This window comes from Hyperolius riggenbachi, chromosome 4 (genome assembly GCF_040937935.1).
Source record: "Hyperolius riggenbachi isolate aHypRig1 chromosome 4, aHypRig1.pri, whole genome shotgun sequence".
NCBI classification, from domain to species: domain Eukaryota; kingdom Metazoa; phylum Chordata; class Amphibia; order Anura; family Hyperoliidae; genus Hyperolius; species Hyperolius riggenbachi.
In genome coordinates, this window is record NC_090649.1 from 475,319,438 (window position 1) to 475,334,106 (window position 14,669).

General features: G+C 45.6%; 1 protein-coding gene across 1 annotated transcript in view; it reads left to right on the plus strand.

The window, feature by feature from the left end:
* Positions 1-14,669, plus strand: part of PPP2R5A (protein phosphatase 2 regulatory subunit B'alpha) — a 174,059-nt gene that overhangs the window by 146,159 nt on the left and 13,231 nt on the right. The window contains exons 7-9 of the mRNA XM_068232937.1: positions 2,652-2,760; positions 6,196-6,249; positions 13,601-13,651. Of these exons, the coding sequence (XP_068089038.1) occupies positions 2,652-2,760; positions 6,196-6,249; positions 13,601-13,651 (214 nt within the window). The remainder of the gene's footprint in view (positions 1-2,651; positions 2,761-6,195; positions 6,250-13,600; positions 13,652-14,669) is intronic.

Consider the following 14,669-nt stretch of genomic DNA (forward strand, 5'->3'; position numbering starts at 1 on the left):
AATTCATTATATCATATATTTTTTTTTCGCTTCAGTGTCTCTTTAAAAGGATGGGCTGCATCCAAGTAGGCAGCCATAGCTGTTGAAGCTCTGTTGGAAGTAACGGTGGAGAATGTTCAGAAGTTCTGTAATATAGGAGTGAGATTTGAAATGGAAATCCATCATTGTAAGCGGTTTTGCTCATGTTGTCTCCTGTGAAGTCATCATTTAGCAGCGGACAAATGAATCCTTGTTCTGCAGATTTGATCAGGAAGCAAAGCTACCTCAAGGCAGTTTATCCAATCAGCACGTTTGTGCCGAGTTAATGGTTAAGTGTGGTGATGGTGACTATGGATGGCACTGGGAGTCCCAGGTTCAGTTCCCGCCAGGAGTTTGCATGTTTCCATGACTTTTGTCCAGATGCTCCAGCCCTCTGCTGTTTCTGCCAAAACACAGCGAGTAGGAAATGGGTTGAAAATGGGTTAAAAATTCAATTTGACTTTGTGTGTATTAAACTATTGCTATGATGAGGATTGGATTGTGAGCACCTCTGAGAACAGTCAGTGACATGACTATGTACTCTGTAATATGCTGCAGAAGATGTCAGTGCTATATAAATACATAATATTAATATGGTAGGACATTAGACTGATTATGGTAGGGATTAGATTGTGAGCTCCTCTGAGGACAGTCATTGACATGACTATGTATTCTGTAAAGCGCTGCAGAATATGTCATTGCTATATAAATACATTTATTTATTGTATTTATAAAGCGCCAACATGTTATGCAGCGCTGGACATTAGTTAAGGTTACAGACAATATTTAGGGGTGACATACAGCAATAAGACAATATAGGAATACAAGAAAGACCAGATCACACAGCACAGTATGAGTACAAGGTAATGCTTAGTCACTGGAAGGAGCATGGAGATTAGGCAAGTCGCGTTCTCCTAGATACATAGTATGGGTGCACAGTAATGGAGGTGCATGAACAGGTAGGAGACATAAGGAGGAGGACCCTGCCCGAAAGCTTACAATCTATGGTAGGACATTAAACCCAATCTACACTATAGGATTCTTTGTGCGATTCAATTACGATTCTATTTGTGATCCGATTAAATCCGAAATGTCAGATCAGGATTCGATTCAATTTGATTTGCCATTGCGAAACAATGGCAAATCGAATTGAATAGAATCGAATCCCCATCAGACATGTTGGATTTAATCGGATCGTAAATAGAATTGTAATCGAATTGCACTAAAAATCGTATTGTGTAGATGGGGCTTTAGACTATGGTAGGATTAGATTGTAAGTTCCTCTGAGGGGCAGTCAGTGACATGGCTATGTACTCTGTAAAGTGCTGCAGAAATACATAGCGCTTGATACACTAAGACAAATAGCATGCCTTATCAGAGTTAGCATGCCTTATTAGATTAGCACAACGAGCGCTATGAACTTATGCCTACTAATTGGCAATGACGAGAGCTCCACTCGTCCTGCCCTGAGCCCCTGCGGGTCCAATCACTTTAACCTCCCTGGCGTTCTATTAAGATCGCCAGGGAGGCTGCGGGAGGGTTTTTTTTTAATTAAAAAAAAAACTGTTTCATGCAGCCAACTGAAAGTTGGCTGCATGAAAGCCCACTAGAGGGCGCTCCGGAGGCGTTCTTCCGATCGCCTCCGGCGCCCAGAATAAACAAGCAAGGCCGCAATGAGCGGCCTTCCTTGTTTTGCTTACATCGTCGCCATAGCGACGAGCGGAGTGACGTCATGGACGTCAGCTGCCTCCGATCCAGCCCTTAGCGCTGGCCGGAACTTTTGTTCCGGCTGCGCAGGGCTCGGGCGGCTGGGGGGACCCTCTTTCGCCGCTTCTCGCAGCGGATCGCCGCAGAGCGGCGGTGATCAGGCAGCACACGCGGCTGGCAAAGTGCCGGCTGCGTGTGCTGCTTTTTAGTTTGTAAAAATCGGCCCAGCAGGGCCTGAGCGGCGACATCCGGCGGTGATGGACGGCTATATTCGTCCATACCGCTGAGGAGGTTAAAGGACATTATCCCCGCTCTTTGATTGGCCCAATAGGCTGCCTGTCACTTGACAGGAAGCTTGACAGGCAGCCTATTGGGCCAATTAAAGTGCGGGGATAATGTCCTTCAAAGTGATTGGGCCCGCAGGGGCTCAGGGCAGGACGAGTGGAGCTCTCATCATTGCCAATTAGCAGGCATAAGTTCATAGCGCTCGCTATACTACTCTAATAAGGCGTGTTAACTGATAAGGCACCTAAACTCTGATAAGGCATGCTATTTGTCTTAAGGCGCGTACACATGCCATACTTTCAGTCTGCCGACAGCTTGTGCACACGTGCAACTGTCGGCAGAACGTCCACTCGGCGGGAGGGTCTGACGGACCCTTCGTTTGCTAAAGTACAGCGTGTGTACGCGCCTTTAGTGAATCAAGCCCGTAGTATTTCTTGTAACATGCATGTTTTCAATCTAGCAACCTTGCTCACAGGTCAGCAATGTAAAATGATAGATCCACTGTCCTATCTGCAGTGCACAGCTTCCCTCTGTTTCATACACACATCATTGGTGATTTGTCCGCTGTGCTGTTACTCCTATTAACTTCAGCACAATATTGTCTCCTTGCTTTCTTTTACCTGCTTATATTTTCTCTACAGCATCATCAATGGATTTGCATTACCATTGAAATCTGAACACAAGCAGTTCCTAATGAAAGTCTTGATTCCTATGCACACAGCCAAGGGCCTGGCTTTATTTCACGCACAGGTCAGTCTGGTGATGTTTCTCTTTATTTAAGGGAATGCCAAGGGGGGGTTTCATATGTATTCTGTATTTATAGTTGTGTTTTAGGGAATAGGGATGATCAATGAGTTACAAATATTTCCGAGTTCATGCAAGATTATGGACATTTGTATATATGTTACGGCCAGAACCCGAAGTTTGGCCACTTCTAGTTCTGGCCGGCCAATGTGCGAAGTGGCCACTGCGCTGCGGCCAATGTGAGAAATGGAATGATTTCAGTGACATTAATGTATCTTCTGCCCGTAGCGCTGCGGCCAAATTTATCACAATTTAGTTAATTTAATGAAATTAAGCCGGCGGCAATGTAACAGATAAAGCCGCCGGCTTCCGCTCTGCCTCTCTCTCCTCCCCCCGCCTCTCTCTCTCTCCTACTGGCAGACACATGTCCCCGAGAGTCGTTCGTCGCGCCAGGAAAGCAGAGCAGGGAGGCTGTAGACATTGCTTCTGCCAGCACCCGCTCTGCAAGAATGGCAGGATTCTTTGCCACGACGAACTACTCTGGGGGGATACGCATGTCCCCGCCGGCTGCTCATAGGAGAGAGAGAGAGGCAGAGAAAAAGCCAGCCGGCTTCATTTCGTGAAATTAACTAAGTTGTGATAAATTTGGCCGCTGCGCTGCGGCCAGAAGATACATTAATGTTACAGGAATTATTCCATTTCTCACACTGGCCGGCCAGAACCCGAAGTGGCCAAACTTCGGGTTCTGGCCGTAACATATACATTTTTGCAGCTTGAAAATGGACCAACCAATTTAAACCTGTCTGGAACTTGATTGGTCTATTTTTAAGCTGCATAAATTAGCACACACATTTACATAATCCTGCATGAACTCTGAAATATTTGCATCTCATTATCACCCCTACAAAAGGGTAAACTTGCCATATTTTGGGAAATACGATACCGTAGTGATGTCATTCTTGCTGGTCTAGGCATGAAAGACGTTTACGGTATATTAAAGCATGCCTGAACTGAGTAGGATATGGTGGCTGCCTTATTTATTTTCTCTTAAACAATACCAGTTGCCTGGCTGTTCTGCCGATCTCTCTGGCTGCAGTAGGGTTGGAATCGCACACCTGAAACAACTATGCAGCTAATCCACTCAGACTTCAGTCAGGGCATCTGGTCTGCACGCTTGTTCAGGGACTGTGGCTTAAAGGGAACCTAAACTTAGAGGAATGTGGATGTTTTCCTTTTAAACAATACCAGTTGCCTGGCAGTCCTGCTGATCTATTTGCTGCAGTAGTGGCTGAATCACACACCTGAAACAAGCATGCAGCTAATCCAGTATGACTTCAGCCAGAGCATCTGATCTGCATGCTTGTTGAGGGGCTGTGGATAAAAGTATTAGAGACACAGGATCAGCAGGAGAGTCAGGCAACTGGTATTATTTTAAAAGGAAAAATACATATCCTCAGTTTAGGTTCCCTTTAAAGGCAGAGAATCAGCAGGACAACTCGGCAATCTGCATTGTTTAAAAGCAAATATGTTAGCCTCCATATCCCCCTCAGTTTAGGGATCCTTTAACCACTTAACGACCAGCTAACGCCGATAGGCGGCGCCTGGTCGTTTGTGGTTTTGCATGGAAACGGCCGCTCGTTCGAGCCGGGGATCGCCGTCATTTGATAGGCTGAAGCCTATCCTATCCGGCGCAGGACGGATATCCGTCCTGCGCCTCACATAGGGGAAGACAGAGAGAGGTAAGGGGAGGGAGCGCACAATATCGCTGCGGAAGGGGGCTTTGAGGAGCCCCCCCGCAAATCACAGGCAGCCAGCGGCAATCAGACCCCCCCTGCAGGACATCCCCCTAGTGGGGGAAAAAAAAGGGGGGGGGGGGGGGGAAGTCTGATCGCCCGGCCACAATCCTGATCGGTGCTGTGGGCTGGAGAGCCCGCGCAGCACCGATCATTAAAAATCCCCGTGGTCCTTAAGTGGTTAAAGGGGAAGGTTGGGGTTAAACATCAGGAAGGGGTTTACATTAGGAGGGTAGGTCAGGACTAGGCGTTCGGAAGGAGATGGGTGTTGTTTAGGCATAGCCAATCGAGATGGAGAAAGTTGATGGTAAAATATCGGTATCCACGCTTTACCAGCAGTCTGTTGGTCTCTGTTGGCTCCCAGCTGAAATGGTGCAGCAAACAAATGCACTGATTTAAGGGCCTCCCCTGCAAGGTGTAATGCTAGACCTTCCACCCTCTGGGCCCAGCACTACAGTGCTGCCTGTAACCCCTGAGGAATGGGTTGCCCATACATTCCTCGATTTTTCGGGCGATCAACCTTCCATTCCGATAATTATATTGGATCGGAGGAGACACCGTGCTTCAACTCCCAATAAGTGGAGCTGGCTGGAAAATCTTGGGTCGCATGGGCTCCATCAGGTGCGTAGCAGTAACTGTTAAATTTCCCAACGACCCATGGACCCCGGGCCGGAGTCTCCACCGAAATGTATTGGAAGTTGTTGTGTAGTCAGGCAATAGATCCCTCTCTGATTCAATCAAAAAGGATCCATCTAATGGTGGATGAAATGATGTTTGGCCACCTTATCTTACCCGGATTTGTACTTTTCACTGCCCAAGGCCCACTATCATCAGCTGCCCCCCCGACTGATAGCATCTTAATCCCCCCCCCCCCTCCAACACGGCAGGGATTAGATTGTAGGCTTCTCTGAGGACAGTTAGTGACATGTTAGTGACATGATGGCAGGAATGATATTGTAAGCTTCTTGGCGAGCATCACATTTGGTGAGTGACAATCACGTTAAGTGCCTGATTGCTGCCCCTTCACCCCCTCCAGTGCAAAAATCAGCTGTTAGTAGCCACTCACCACTATGTGCAAACTCTGTATAGCAGGATAAATATTCGGCAGGCTAACTGCTACTGCCGCCCTGCTTCCCACAGCCTTCCCTTGCTTTCCTGGCGCCCTAGGCAATGGCCTACGAGGCCATGCCTGAAATCCGGCCATGCCTGGCACAGGGCAAAATTGATGATGCTGGTTGCGTCCTCAGAGACTTTTGAGGCATTTAGTAGTTTTACAGAAAAATATCTATCTATCTAGTAGAAGACTTTGTTGAGCAGTTACAAAAGTTGATGCTTTCTGTCTTGTTCACATTATTAAAGTGAGTCTAAAGCTAGAAAAAACAAAAAACATACTCGCCTAAGGAGAGGGAAGGCTCACGGCACTAGAACGAAGGGACTGTAGGAGGAACGGCATGGCTGTATTGGACCCAGAGCCTTTCCCCTCCTTAGGTAAGTATTTTTTTATTTTTTTTATTATTATTTTAGCTTCAGACTCACTAAGAGATAACCTTGCCGTATAATGTGAAGTAATACAGACTGTCCAGCTACCTGTGTGTTGTGACCCAGCCACTCTCCTCATGACGGATCTTTTTCTTTCCTGTGTTTGCAGCTAGCGTACTGCGTGGTGCAGTTTCTGGAGAAGGACGCCACACTGACAGAACCTGTAAGTCTTCTGCTGTTCCTTCCTTGTGTACTTTGGCCGGCTCCCCTCTATCCGAGAAACACCGGCTTGTAAAAACGAAAGAATGTAGCCTTAATGTGTACGAAGCCAGACAGGAACTGGGCCCGTGCCACCCGATGCTACAGCTGCAACCCTGGGCAAACTGACATTGCACTGCATGGGGATTTTCCATTCGCAGTTCATTGTCCTTCCAGTGATACCAGGGCATCGATTACCTGGGAACGCAACATGATCTGCCCCATAAAAATCAGGGGACACCACCGGGCACCAATCATAATCTGCCGACTCCCGGTGGTGCTACAGTCAGGACGGGTACATTCGCTGGGTTTTGTCACCTGTATGGATGCTAGAGACATGCCCGGGGGAATCATGAACGATCATCTTGGGCAAAAGCTTAGTGTCAGTACAGGCATCGCACATTATCGTTTTAGCGACCAGCACAAACTGTTACTATTGTTTGGCACCTCTTAAAGAGGAACTGTTGCGAAAATCTTAAAATTTAAAATACAAAAGTACATTTCTTCCAGAGTAAAATGAGCATTACTTTTTCCTATGTTGCTGTCACAACAGGTAGTAGAAATCTGTCATAACAGGTTTTGGGTTAGTCCACCTCTTCATGGGGGATTCTCAGCATGGCCTTTGTTTTTTTATAAATACAAAAGATTTATACAAAGATGCTGGCCAGCCTCCCTGCACACTTTTTGGGCAGTTGGACGGAGCAACTGCCATTCACAAAGTGGTTTTAAAACTAATGAAAACCCTGAGAACCCCCCATGAGGAGATGGGCTAGTCTAAAATCTGTTGGTAGTGTCAGATTTATACTACTTACTGTAAGTGACAGCAACATAGGAGTAAAGTAATTTATGGCTCATTTTACTCTGGAAGAAATGTACTGCTTATTTGTATATGTTTACATGTATTTTAAATGTTAAGATTTTCGCGACTGATTTTACGATTTTCCCATTCGTTTCCTGGATTCAATCGGTCTGCTGGGTCCTAACGGACAAGACCTATTGTACAGGTTTAAAAGTTATACGTTTATTAGAATATAATTAAAAGGAGCTGTTCGTTCCGAGAGTATCGACAAGGGGTGCACGCCATGTAAGTACTGAGACTGTAGCACTAAACAATAGATGGGGAATGTTGCAGGGAGTTCATGGTCGATCCCCCACCACCCCGTAAATACTTTACCGGGGTGGTGGTGTTGCTAGTCCCCGAATCCCCAGTGAATGACAGCTCTGGTGTGTGATATTGTGGGGAGTTCGTGCAAATCTGTGGCTGCTGACTGATAAGGAAAGCAACACCACCTTTCATCAGTCCACACACCAATAATGGCGGCAGCACCCAAATGCTGGTTTCAAAATAAAACAAGTGTGCTCATATGTACAGTGTCACCACAACTCGCCCACATGTTTTGTCCTGAAGGGCTTCATCAGGAGTACATAGGATAAAGTGCAGTGATAACCTGCAACCCACAAAATTCACATCATTCTCCCCCAAGCAAATGTCCAACTGATCGACTTTCAGTCTATTTTGTCTAAAAATATATTGTGTGGATCGATTGGAAAAAGACGGAAGATCTAAGTTGATTGGGGACAGGAGCGGCAGTAGATGGAACGGCCCATAGCACGGCATCGAACAGTGCAGCACTGCCGCTTCATCAATTTTCAATAGATCATTTGCTGGAATCTATTGAGAATGATTTCATTTTACTGAAAAGAGAGTTGTGGGAGTAGAATTTTGCATAGCCAAACAGCCTAGGCTGCAGGCGTTGAACTGCAGTCCTCAAGGACCATATCCATGCCACTGTTTAGGATGGACTGAGAAATAGTGGAATGTGTTCTACCTGATGGGCCACACCTTTCCTGATTCAGTCCCCTCAATTAATTTCAGCTGTATCAAAAATGTGTCAGGACCTCAGGCCTTGACATCTGGAGTTAGACATCCCTGTTCTAGGCTGAGCATCTCTGGTAGGGCCGGGCCTCATTACATACAGCAACATATAGATATAGGAGGTGTTTCTGATGCCGAAACCATGGACAAAAAACAATGTAAAATTGGGTATCCTTAAAGACACCCAGAGATAAAGATGATACAACATTTATACATTCCTGGTGCTTCCTCCAGCCCCATTAGCTTGGATCGCTCCCATGCTGTCTCTTTCCGCCGGTACCGGGTCTCGTAATTTCGGCCAGTCGAGACAATCAACGCAAGCGCAGTGCGCTCCCTCCATGCTGCGCAGGCGCATGCGTACAGACCCGGAGGGAGCCTCTGCGCATGCGTACAACTGGTTGCATCCGGCAGAAGTGACGGGACCCTGTACCGGCCACAGGCAGCGGAGGACGGCGGCGTGGGAGCGATCCAGGTTTATGGGGCTGGAGGAAGCCCCAGGTATGTATAAACTCTTTTTTTCATTTTTCAACTACACTTCGTCTTTTATTCTCTTTAATAACGTACTGCGTTCTACTATATGTGAGTGACTCTTGAAACTATGACTACGGTACGGATGAGAATATGAGTTTCTCTAAGGGAGGGACATAACCACACGCTCTGTTAAGCACTGTAGAATGTGCCGGGGCTGTCTGGGCCTAGAATCTAGCATGTGTGCAGGGATCAGATGAGGCCTTCTAATCATGTGGCATGCGGAGTCTTTAAAGAGAAGCTGTCAGTCATACTATCTCAGAAAAAAACAAAACATAAGTACATAAATACTTGCTCTACTTACATAACATATGTATTGTACTGTTCACGTTTTTATTTTAGTAATTTTTCTACAGTAAAAAAAGAGAAAATCTTTCTTAGCATTTCCCATTTTAACTGTGGCTATTTTGAAGCCAATCCTGATGTCATTTCCTCCCTTATTCTCCTCTGCCTGATTGTGTATGCATTGCCCGCCGTCCACTATAGAAAGTGCATTGTCTCAGCATGAGAAATATTGGCCAATCAGAGAGAAACAGAGGTGTGGGAGGGGAAAACAGGAGGGAAAGAGGCTTCAGCCAATCAGGCTGCAGTAGTTAAGTCTGAGGGGAAGTAGAGAAGCAAAAAAGGACAACCCAACATGCCCTGCAACTTCCTTTGTGCGTACCAAATTCTGTGTGTACCAAATAAGAGTCGGGTAAACTGGGTAATGACCATTTATCAACAAGAAAAGTAATAGTGATTTTAACTTTTGGATTACTTGCTTAGCATCCTTATTACTTGTTTACCAAATAAAAATAATTGATTTTTTATTTAATGTCCGACAGTTACACTTTAGAGGAAAATTGTAACGAGGGATACGGAGGCTGCCATATTTATTTCCTTTTAAACTATACCAGTTGCCTGGCAGTCCTGATCTCTGACTGATTCAGTCAGAGCACCTGATCTGTATGCTTGTTCAGGGTCTATGGCTAAAGGTATTTGAGGCAAAGGATCAGCAGGACAGCCAGGCAACTTGTATTGTTTAAAAGGAAATAAATATGGCAGCCTCCATATCTATACTCCTCTTGTTACAGTTGTCCTTTATTAAGCGACATCAGTGGCTGAGCCTGTTGTTCCTCTCCTGCCGTATGCTGCTCCGTCCCACGCTGGGCCATGGAGTACCCGCATAGATCTAGGAAGGCACTTGCAGCCTGTTTACCTTTTTATTTATTTTTGCAGTTCAGAGTTGTGGAATTTGTTGACTCTGCACAGACAGGTTTCTAACCTCACAGTAGCAGTTGTGATAAATCGGTCCACACCGAGATAAATGCTTAGATATCTTATTCCCACGAAGCAGCAAAAGTTCACCTTGTGCAACAGATAAATGTCACGCAGAACTGCCGGCTCATGTAGTAAACGAACGTCTTCCTATTGAGTGGGCGGCAGCGGAGATGCACGACGGGCTGAGATTGGAAAGTAGCTGTGCTAATAATAGCCCGGGACATGTATGTGGGAGTGCAGCATGCATCTGCACACGCTATTCTCTGCTGCCAAATACCAGAAACGTGAGAGGCAGGACGGGGGCCGTATGCTTTATGGAACACAATGACCCGGGTGATCGTTATCTGTAGGAACACAGAGAGCAGCGCACTCTGCAACCAAGCCACAATTACACTGCAGGGCAATTCTTGGCACAGTCACGTGTTGTATGCTGTGTTATTGTTCGTAGACCGATGAGCTTATTTATAAAGCTGTGATAAACTGCGGCTTTAGGAAGGGGACACACTTGACTGTTTTAGTTTACTGCACAGAAAAACTGATTGAGGGCTCGTTTCCATATGCACGCTTTTAGTCGCGCTTATGGAAACTTGACTGCAGGGACATCAGACATGTGCATAGACTACACTCTCTGCTGTTTCCATAAATGAGCTGCGATTCACCAGTGAATTGCAGTGGATGGTTGCCTGCATTTCGGGGCGATTGTGTCCGCTATCCCATACATTATAATGAATGGGATCGCAAGCGCTGCAACCCCCCCCCCCCCCCCCCCCCGGGGGAGTCACGTGCAACACAGTGCTGCGCTGAGCGCACAGCTCTGAATTGCACAAGTGGAAACGAGCCTTGAAACTGGGTTCACCCAATGGGCTAGTACACACTTAGCTTCCCTAGCGGTAACCCTTAATCAGACTCTGGGTGGAGAGACAGGAGCTGTATCTCCCGAGCCTGACTCTGGGTAGCCGCCGGGAGGCTTGTTAGATTATAGCACGTAGGATCCAGATGCCGGCAGCCATTCTCCTTCCCGTCCTCTGAGGCTCTGCATCTCCCTGGCGATTGCGCCCGCTATTATATCCCCCCCCCCGGGAGTCATGTGCACAGCTCTGCATTGCATAAGTGGAAACGAGCCTAAAAACTGGGTTCACCCAATGGGCTAGTACACACTTAGCTTCCCTAGCGGCAACCCTTAATCAGACTCTGGGTAGAAAAAAAGAAGAGGAGCTGATACACCCGAGCCGGACTCTGGGTAGCCACCGGTAAGCTTGTTAGAGTATAGCACGTAGTGGGCATTTTAACTCTCCTCCCCTGGGATCCAGATGCCGGCAACCATTCTCCTTCCTTTCCTCTGAGGCTCTGCATCCCCCTGGCGAGATCGCAGACTGTCATGACAGGTTTATAGTGCCACCTGGAGGACTGAGGGAAAACTGCAGTACTGGGCTGCTGCAGATCTCTCTAGTAGCATGATTTTGTTTTCCGGTTTTAGGGTCTAATACCATGAAAAAACGTTACACTTCTTTTAGACCATAAAATCTGGAAATAATCATATCGCCAGGGAGATTCATGTGTTTTTCGAATGCAGAAAAAAACCTGACATCCTGCAGGAAAATTCTGCTTATTTTATCAGTTTTCTCAGGCAGGGGGTACACTCGTCTTTCAGTTTTCTGCGTATAAAGAGGGAGACACTGAGAGTCCAGTATAGTGTAGTATGTACTGGAATTGTGGGTGTGATTAGGTAAGTATAAGTTAATACTTATAAACCAGGGTTACCATCCAGGCACAACCACTATGTAGGCAGGTGGGGAGAATTAGAACTCTCCTCACTCAGGATTAAGTCGTCGCTCTCTGTAGATCGGAAAGAAGGGGACCAACTCTCCTCCATCAGGGGTGGACTTAAATAACGTTCACAGACAGAGCCGCCAGAAGGATAAAAGTCTCTAACCTCATTAAAATGGAGGAGGCAGTGGTGGGCTTCCCTCCTCAAAGTAGACACAAGATGCTGTTGGTATTATTCAACAAAAATCGTTTATTTACATACTCCAAAAAGGTGCAACGCGTTTTGCAGGTATATCCCGCTTCATCAGGCTATAGGAGGAGCATATGACTCATGCAGGTCTATTACAAAGCTTAGCGCACCATAGCGCGCAGCGGGCGTTTCATTTCACCTCCACCAGGATCCAGACACTGGCAGCCGTTCTCCTTCCTGTCCTCGGAGGCTCTGGATCCCTCTGGTGAGATCACGTGTCGTCATGCTGATATCCGGCGATCTCACTACAGGGTTACAGTGCCACCCGGAGGACGGAGGGAGAACTAAAGCGCTGAATTCCAGGGAGGGGAGTAACGGGCAGTGGCTGCTGCAGGCTTTCTGGCAGCATGATTGTTTTGTGGTTTTAGGGTCTAAAAGCATACAGAAAAATTGCACCTCTTTTAGACCCTAAAATCTGGAAATAAACCGCCAGGGAGGTTAAGCGTTACGTCAAAATTCAACATAATTTGCATACTGGAAACTGGTCCTAAGAGCTTGTATACATAGATGTTTATTTTCTGTATTTCATAAGTTATTCTGAAACATTCTGGACAGATCTTAAATGCAGAGTTGAATTTTGAATTCGTTCAAACCTGTGCTGGAATTTAAGTGCAACTGTTGGGCATAAAATCAAAAAGAAATTCTTTATTTTTATCTGGTAATAAGTAATAAGGATGCTAACCAGGCAATCCCAAAGTTAAAATCACTATTACTTTTCTTGTTGATAAATAATTATTCCCAAGTTTTCCTGACTCTCTTATTTGGTACATACAAAATTTGGTATGCCAAAGGAAGTTGCAGGGCATGCTGGGTTGTCCTTTTTGCTTCTCTATTTCCCCTCAGACTTAACTACTGCAGCCTGATTGGTTGAAGCCTCTTCCCCTCCTGGTTTCCGCTCCCACACCTCTGTTCCTCTCTGATTGGCCAATATTTCTCATGTTGAGACAATGCACTTTCTATAGTGGAGGGCGGACAATGCATACACAATCAGGTAGAGGAGGTAAGGGAGGAAATGACATTAGGATTGGCTTCAAAATAGCTACACTGAAAATGGGAAATGCGAAGAAGGATTTTCTCTTTTTTTACTGTAGAAAAATTACTAAAATCAAAACGTGGACAGTGCAATACATATCTTATGTAAGTAGAGCAAGTATTTATCTACTTATGTATGTGGTTTTTTTTCTGAAATAGTATGGCTGACAGCTCCTCTTTAAAGTCTTTGCTTTTCCAAATACAGCCTGTCCTATTCCCTTGTATTTGAAGCCCTTTCATGATTGTTTTGAATTCTGTAGGTGTCTGTGAGCAAACACTATTCAACATTATCCTCAGCCAAGGCCTGCTGCCGGCCTGAACTTGCCTGTGAAGAGTATGTCTGGAGCATATAATTACACCTACACTATTCAAATGCAAATGACGTGCCTGTTCAGATGCAAATGAACCGCAAATGGAAGGTACAGGTGCCCAATTAATGCCCAGACCTCAGGTTTAATATCTATGCTGATTGTCATTCCTGTATTTGTGCCATATGATTTCAGGGCTGTTTTTCTCTGAGAGTGAATTTAGACTAACGGAACACTTTATCACCTAAAATTATAGTAATAAATTTTTTTTAAACACTGTTTGTTTTACTTGTAGGTTATTAGAGGATTGTTAAAATTCTGGCCCAAAACGTGTAGCCAGAAAGAGGTAGGTAACTGGCTTACAATCTCCACGACTTTATATGCATTTGTAGAAATATAATATTAACCTTAAGACTGCCAACTGTATAACACACACACACACACACACACACACACACACACACACACACACACACGCACGCACCACACGCACCACACGCACCACACGCACCACACACACACACACACACACACACACACACACACACACACACACACACACACACACACACACACACACACACACACACACACACACACACACACACACACACACACACACACACCTCTGGCTGTCCTGCTGATCCTCTGCCTCCAATACCTTTAGGACCCTGAACAAGCATGCAGCAGATCTGGTGTTTCTGACATTATTATCTGACAAGATTAGCTGCATGCTTTTTTTTTTCTGGTGTTATTCAGACATTGCTGCAGCCAAATAGATCAGCAGGGCTGCCAGGCAACTGGTATTATTTAAATGGAAATAAATATGGCAGCCTCCACATACCTCTTACTTCAGTTGCCCTTTAAATGTCTTGCCTAAATCTATGCCTACCATGTTATTCAGTTGGGATTGTCATTGGGGTGCAGATCAATTTGAGATGATTGAGCATTATGCTAATTATTATGAAAATCTGCTGTAAAATGGACTAATCAAATGTTGCAGCGAAAGCATTTGATTGGTCCATTTTCAAGCGGCATAGATTTGCTGCAACATTTGCATAATTCTGCATCATCTTAGAATTGTTTGCATATTTCTAGTGAAGTAGAAGGTTGGCACTGAGCCTGAACTGTGTACTAAACGTCTTTTAGACATGCTTGGCCCAGGAATATGGGGAAATAAAAATGCCTTTAGTCGTCCGTAGCGTATGGATGCAAAAACACAACGCCTAAAGATGGTCGCAGCAGTCTAAGGGGGCCCATACACCTAACGATTTTCCTGCCGATATACAGGAGATTCGATCACTGTGATCGAATCTGCTGTGAAATCGTTGCGCAAACGCAAACTATTGATTTCAGTCCGAAAT